At 39.0% G+C, this 7,445-nt stretch overlaps 1 protein-coding gene across 4 annotated transcripts in view; it reads left to right on the top strand.

Annotated features, from left to right (window-relative positions):
* The window catches only part of LOC122790165 (SLAIN motif-containing protein-like), a 524,881-nt gene extending 523,290 nt beyond the window's left edge, over positions 1–1,591 (top strand). For all 4 annotated transcript variants that reach the window (XM_044057761.1, XM_044057757.1, XM_044057758.1 and 1 more), the window contains one exon: positions 835–1,591. In XM_044057761.1, coding sequence (XP_043913696.1) covers positions 835–904 — 70 coding nt within the window. In that variant the 3' untranslated portion in view covers positions 905–1,591. The remainder of the gene's footprint in view (positions 1–834) is intronic.
* The last annotated feature ends 5,854 nt before the right edge of the window (positions 1,592–7,445 follow it).

Below are 7,445 nucleotides of genomic sequence, written 5' to 3'. Positions count from 1 at the left end.
TTTCAGCTAAATGGCAATTTTGAATGTCCATGATTTTTTCTTTTAAGTATATTTATGGACAATTTCAGGCCAATAAAGCCAAACCTCTCTAGCTGTGGATATGCATGTTTCTGCCTTTCTTACAGCATCATCAGCACAGCATAAGAGGAATGTTTGACTTTTGGAAACACAGGGTTGTCATACCTAACTGATATCCATAAACATTGGAGTGTCTACAAAATATCCCAACTAACAAACTAAAACCATGATTAAAAAGGTCACAGAGGAAAAACCAATTGGTTAAAAAAAACACACACAAAAAATCTAGCAAAGCTAGACTTTTCACTGTATACATCTGACATACTAGCAATGTAATGCATTAACTAATGTGTTTTCATTAATGTGGAAGTAGTCAGTGAAAATAAACTTCACTGTTAATGTATGTGTATTGTTTTTTTAAGTTTTGATTATCCTGAATGCATTGCATGTTAGTTTGTAATAAAATGTGTTTGCTTTAGATACTGATTTGAATCCTTGACAACACAAACAACAGTATTTGATGCATTGTTTCAGCAACAGTACAGATGGAAAGGAGTACGAGATTCTGAGATGGTTTATGTGCTGTGTTATCTTTGTCGTGTTCATTGTTTTCATATGGAAGAACTTTATAAAATGCTTCATAAGCTTGTCATTTCATGTGTCTGTTTAGGTCCTGCACAACAGTATTTTAAAATATGCGCAAGGACATTTTGCTTTAGACTTTGCCTTGGAGCCCTTGCACCAGAAATGACATGATGTTGATTTGAGTCAACCACTCAAGAAGCTAAGTAGTTTTCGGTTTTGTTGTTTTTGCAGGTCTCTGCCACTGTCCAAGACTTCCAGCACCACTGCCACAGATGACTCCTGGAAGGAGGGCTGTTACTGATGAAGGCCAAAGAACATAGGGACTGTAGTTGCCTGAAGTGGCACCATCCCAGCTGGCTGGGCATGGGAACTTTTTTTTTAAATATACTCTCTTGCTCCTAATAGTGCCACAGAGTCACTCATCAGACTTTTAACATGCCAGTAAAGAACCATCCAACACACAGGGCTACTGAGTCTACAGATTAGACATTTTTTGCATTCCAGTTTTTTACTAGTTTATACAGTGACATTGTAGTTGTCTTGCTGTTTGTTCCTTTCAGCTGTACAAAAAGAAAATAAGGTGAAGTTGTTTTTAAAAGTTTGTCTTAACATTTCTTTCATTTTGTAACCGATGCGCACACGTGCACCCACACACTGTGGAATTCTTAAGCTAGTTGGTATGTAGGTGTAAGCTCAGATGTAAAATAATTTTCTAGAAAGTTGAAATAATGACCAAATTCAAAAGTGATTTTGTGTAAGGGATGAGTTCTGTGAGAGCTTGAGGTGGTTAAGGCCACTACAGAAATGGCAACAGCTTTTTTTTTCTGATTCTATTTATTTTTACATTGTCAGCATTAAATTGAGGCTGATAACATTCACATTAATTGGCACATTCCTGGAAGCTTCAACTCTGTTCACTCAATCTGGAAATTAAATTAAAAAATGCCCGCTGTTTCACCTTGGAAAGAGTTGGGCTACATGAAGAATAGCATGGCATTAAGTGAAATCTTTGCCTTTTATGAAGGATTTTAAATGCCTTGTATTGTACTTCCTGAGTGTGTTATGTGGGTCTGTCAAGAATGAATGAGCAGCTGTCTTAATGTGTAATAGGTCAACAAGCCAGTAAAGACTTTGGTTGTTTTTTTGATAGCATTGTAGCTGGCATGTAAAACTGATATTTGTGCCTCATGAAATTGTATGTGTACATAACCTGTGCGCACCATGTCTCTGAAAAAGTAGTGTGTATATGCAAAATGCAGATGATAGTTTATTTGACTGCTGTCTTTGTTCATGCCCGTTACCCCCATTCTAGACTTATTTCTTGACTTACGAACTTTGTGTCTTTTGGGAGGTTTCTCTTTAGCGATCTTGATTTTTTTTTGGATTTCATCCTAAAATGTTGATCATTAATTTCATTCAGTTCTGCTGCGGTCTGTAATTATTTATTGCTCTGTAATGATTTACCATTATTTGCTGAAATCTGAAAAAAAACAATGAGAAGTTAGTCTTTTTATGGAGAACTTTTGCAACATTATTACTTGCATGGTTTTCTCTTCACCTTTGTCAGGCAGGTTTTAACCTTTCTTTTCCTAGTTGCAAGAATTAGCCCCAGTTTACTTGTTCCTTTCAATGGTGCTCTTTTGAGTTTGTACTATAACTTCTAGTGGGTGTGGTCTAAGCCTTTGAAGACGGTGTTATCTCACAGTTCAAATGCTCATACCGCTAGAACCATAAGTGTTACTAAACATCTGTAAATGGTAAACTATTTCACACAAAATAATCTTTACAGTGGTTGCATTCATTCAGTTTAGGATCTTAAACTGGATTTTGTAAACCACAGTAAAAATCATTTTTTGTAATGTTCTATCAATGTCTTACACATACCTCAGTAACCATACCGCAAGCAACATTTTCTTCATGCAGCTGTGAGCTTTCATATGGAGCTTTTCTTTCTATTTAGAGAAATAAGAAAATCAGAATCTCTTCAGCTGCACTAGATAGTATTCAAATATCAATATGTTTGTGTTTGCCATCATATTAGTCTTATTATGAAATCTTATAATACCTTATAAGTAGCATGGTTTTAGAGTTATTAATGCAAATAGAAACAAGAAGTATTTGATGCCTAGAGGCATTAGTAGTATGTAACTGCAGAAACTGTGCTGTAATGAATTAAGGTATCTTAATTCTGCCAGTACAACATCTGCGCTGGCTGGCATACGCTGTTGGATATGTAACAGCATTACAGCATACCATCTACACGTCTTAAGACTTCAAGAGAATTGCTCAAGTGATTCCCATCACACATACACCGTTGGCTTTCTATATGAAGGGTGAGAAGTATTGACGTGTCTTATGAGTATTGCTCATTTTATTGCTTCTTTTAACATTTACAAAAAGTTCTACCTATCGTTTTGGCACTTGGACTTCAAAGTACTAATGCTGTTCTCAAAAAAAAAAAAAAAAAAAAAAAAAAAAAAAAGTTAAGTGAGACTTTATCAAGTTGCTTCATATTTTCACATACATCTTGTATTTTTACCATGAAGTAGCACAGAGGACCGAGCCTAAAGACCACCAAAACAAAATGCTTAAAAGTTCTTGTCTTGGGTGTTAAATGGGAAAAATTTAAATCTGTGAGGAAAAACTGAAGCATCCTCAAATTAAGCCAAAGGAGTGATTTTCTAGAAAAAGAGGAAATGGAAGAAAATAAAAAAATGCACTGAAGACCTCCTCAAAGGCTCATACAACAGGGCAAAAAGCTGTTTCTTACAAGAGAGAAAAAAATGGGACCACAAGTTAGGAAAGGAATAAGAAAAAGTAAAAAAAATATTGCACTGGTGAAGGTACAGTGGATATTTAACAGGAATTCATGGTTTTAAGTGTTTTCTCTGGCATTATGTAGACCATGTTCACCAGAGACAAGTGTGTATGTAATGAAAAGGTTGATCAAAATAGTTGTTTTCAAAGTAATTGGAGTTTATTCTTTAACTTAAAGCTGCGCAAACGCCACTGAGATCCATACAAGCACTGGGCAGTGTCTAAACTGCAGCTGAAAAATATATGGTCATTGCCAGAAAGCCGAAACTGTGTTTAGAGTAAGAGGAAAACATGATGCAATGAAAATCTTCCAGAGAAGTTAATACAACAGTAAGTTTACTAAATAAAAGAAACAGAAGTAGCAATCTTTCCCCTCTTTGTAAAGAGGATAAATGATTAACATTTTGCACAAAGATTCAGTAGTGAGCGTGCCATATTCCTTAAGTGCCATTAGAACATAAAGGTAAAAGTCCCCTTCTTATTGTAGCAATCTATCGTCTTGCTTGCTTTTTTCTTTTTGTATAGCTAACCACAGGATATTTTTCTGAGATAAGGTTTGTAGAGTTTTCCCCAAACAAAAAATCTTTGTAATTTGAAGCATGTCGCATCTTAAGCTCAGAACGGAGAGTAGAGTATGTTGTCAAGGCTGTCTGATGACGCCAAGAGCATCTCTTGCAAAGTGTACTGTATACTGCTTTTTAAACTACCTTTTGAGTGTCTGGAAAGGAGATGAAGAATTTTCCGTGATCTGACTTAAGGGGATGCATTTCCCTCACTTCTAAGACTTAGACTGATGATTCTAAGTCAGATTGGTCACCAGAACATTCCTAGGCTACTGTGACCCCTCATACTTACCCATGATCCCTAATACTGACGCCTTGACCTCCAGATCTCTAATTGTGGTTGGTTAGTGGTGAAGAGCCCAGGCTACCGGAGTATATTTTTTGAAGTTTTCTCTGGATTCAGATCTGAGCTTTTCATTTTCTTTCTCTGTAGGTTCTGTAAGGTGTTTCCTATTACAGTGGTATATATTTCATTTCAGATTGCAGCAAGTTTCCTTCTCTCAGTTGCCTTTTTTTCTATTAAAAATACATTATTTTATCTAACAATATCACTAGATTACTATTTCTGACCCTGGAGGTATTGAATGTGCATTCTTTCAAAAAGTGTTCTTCTGGAGGCCACAATTCTCCTGCTAGATGAACGCAACAAGTGCTTAAAGTATCATGGTGAGGGGCAGTTTCAAAAAAATGTGACACTTATGTGGCTTTTAAGCTGTCACCTCTTAAGGAACAATGCAGTCTGAGTATGGAGACTGAGATACTCAAGGTTATCCCAGAGTTGGACCAGATGGCTTCTTCCTCCACTTCCAAATCTCTTTCCAAGAGAAGACTGCTGGGGAAGGAAGTAAAGAAACCTAGACTGCAGACAGACTACAGGATGACCAAGATGTATTGCTTATCTCAGAAGCTTATAATATGAAGACATGTACAGCTCAGTAGTCTTTAACCCCCAGAGTTTTTCCATTTGGAAAACATACATGTGGTGGGTCTCTGAAGTGACCTTTGGAAACATTTCCTTCTTCCTCCTCCTCCTGCACTGTAGCCTGTACTTATCTCAGGTGATGTGGCTAGCCTTTTTCCAAGTTCAGCACATATCTTTCTAGGTCCCCTCTCCCCACCAGCATTAACATCTTTCAAGCATCATTGTTGATGGACTCTAGGCTATCTTCTATCCTCAATCCCTTTGATGCCAGTCATTGAGCCATTTACTTTGGAGTTGATGTTGAAGGACATCTTGCAGTTGATGCTATCAGTTTTAGGCATGATTATGATCAGCCGTTGGCTTCAGTAGCCATGGACTGTACATCCTTTGGGTCAGTCCCAGTCCTTACATTGAGGGTTGATGCTTCTGTGTTGGCCTTGGAACCAGGGCTTAGTATTTCATTCCCAAATATAGTTTTTTTGGCAGTAAATGGCAGGGTCTTCAGCCTTGAACAAGGTGTTGGAGTGTGCAGTGGCAAGTGCTCCTCTTGTCAACAAGGCAGGCATGATCTCTGGGTTGACCTTTTCAGCCTCTATGTTGATATCCTTTGCAGCCTCTGGCTGAAGGTCAGTGGTGGTTCCTGTCTCATCTTGATTGTTGCAGGTGTTGATGCTGTCTAGGGAGATGTTCTTGGATCAGGATATGTGGTCCATTCAGTGGTCCTCAGCTGCACTGCTTCTAGACCAACATTCACTGGCCCTTACTGGACAGAGGGACTGGAAAACTTCACTTTACATATTATGTCTCCAGTCTGTGTAGATACTCCTCCACCGGGACTAGAGTTCATTCATTGAGCCATCGGGGTGGTTTGAGGTTTTTTTTTACCTTTAAGTCCCAACTCCCTGTGCATATGCCGTGCTAAACAGGCAAACAGGACTGATGGTGCTGGTCATCCTTCACTTTGGCAAAGGTTGCTAGCAGCAAGCAACCGCACCCCTTTTCTTGAAACACAGGAAGTCTCCCTGGTATGCATCAGAAAAAATTAAACTTCCTGAGCACATTTCACTCTGCTCCTTTCCCTCAGGGCTAGTCTCTGCCAGTGCCAGGACCATAAATCGAGTCCTGGTCTCCTGATTTGCAGTTAGAGCTCTCTCTGGCTTGGAGTTGGGCTACTTCCACAGGATGACTTTCACTTAGCAACAGGATGATTTTCACTTGGCAGGTGCGGTCTTCTTTCTCCCTAAACTTTTCTCACTCTGGACATGTCAGGTCGACTGTGTTATGGCCATTTTCTATGATTATTGCTGCTCTGCTGTATAGAAAATAAATGTTCTTAACAGTGCTGTATTCTACTGGCTGAAGGATATGCTACATAGCACATATACTGACATATGTATCTATCCGGTTCTATCCCCCTCTATCTGCTAGATCCCTGAAAGGCTTGAACGCCAGAAGAACATCTCCCCTGCTGAAACCTAACTGGAAACTTTCCTGCACTGTCCCTCGACTCTGAAAAAACTCTGCCAAGGGTAATATTATCTTATCCTGTCTGTCTGTATGTACTGTATTGATTAGCCATACCGGGTCTACAGCACTACCAGTAATCCCTCAAAGCCCCATAATCAACCCTAAAATACTAAACTGGGTTACTGCTATATCTAAGGATTACCTAGTGAACATATCTTAAGTTTCTAGGTATATTACTAGCATAAATTAATTCAGACACACAGAACAAAGCTCCTTTTTACTGTAGGCTCTGTAGCCCAGCCGTCTGCCTTAGATTTTACCACTCGGAAACTGAGCTTAATCATGCTAACTAAGGAAAAACAGTTGAGCTCCCTGCATAAAACATATAAAACTAGAAATTACATAGCATAAACCTGAAGCAGGGGTTTAAACTCTTGAGCTCTGTACAAAAATAGCAGACAATTGGCAGAAGAAAGCTTAGTGTGAGAAAAGGCTGCAAAAAGTAATTACTAACAGTATACTACGTAAAAAGTGTATACTGAAGGCAAAACAAGGGTAAGAAAGTATTTAAAACAAAAAAGCCTCATTGTACTTAAATGTGTTGATAGTTTCTCACTGCTAGCTGGTTTCTTTGCATTGGCCCTGCTACACTCGCCCTCGCTCCGCTTGGGCTCACTCCGCACCCCACCCTGCACATAAAATCCCTCCCGCCCCTAGATGTGCTAAATTTATAGCCACAACTGCCACTCCCTTAATTATAGAACCAATCAGCAATTGTTAGACCCCCCCTAACCACAACACCCTCTCTACTTTACCCTTATCTACTACCCTTCCACCCCCATTCTTAAACAATTGTAAGTTGCAAAACCTCTTCAATGCCTCTACAAGCCTCAACCCCACCTTTCAATTCAAAGCCCTCCTACTACCTTTTACCCATGCCGATAATTACGTATTTTACCACAGCTTATGAACATCTCTCCCTTCCAGGCTCCCACTACCCCAGATCACAGACCAATACTCATGCTCTTTCACATAACTTTAATCAGCCACTACTCCCCCTCCCTTCCAACTCC

This window comes from Protopterus annectens, chromosome 15.part0 (genome assembly GCF_019279795.1).
Source record: "Protopterus annectens isolate FY-2018-M chromosome 15.part0, PAN1.0, whole genome shotgun sequence".
Lineage (NCBI taxonomy): Eukaryota > Metazoa > Chordata > Ceratodontiformes > Protopteridae > Protopterus > Protopterus annectens.
Note: the sequence above shows the minus strand (reverse complement) of the source record. Positions and strands in the feature narration are given on the sequence as shown.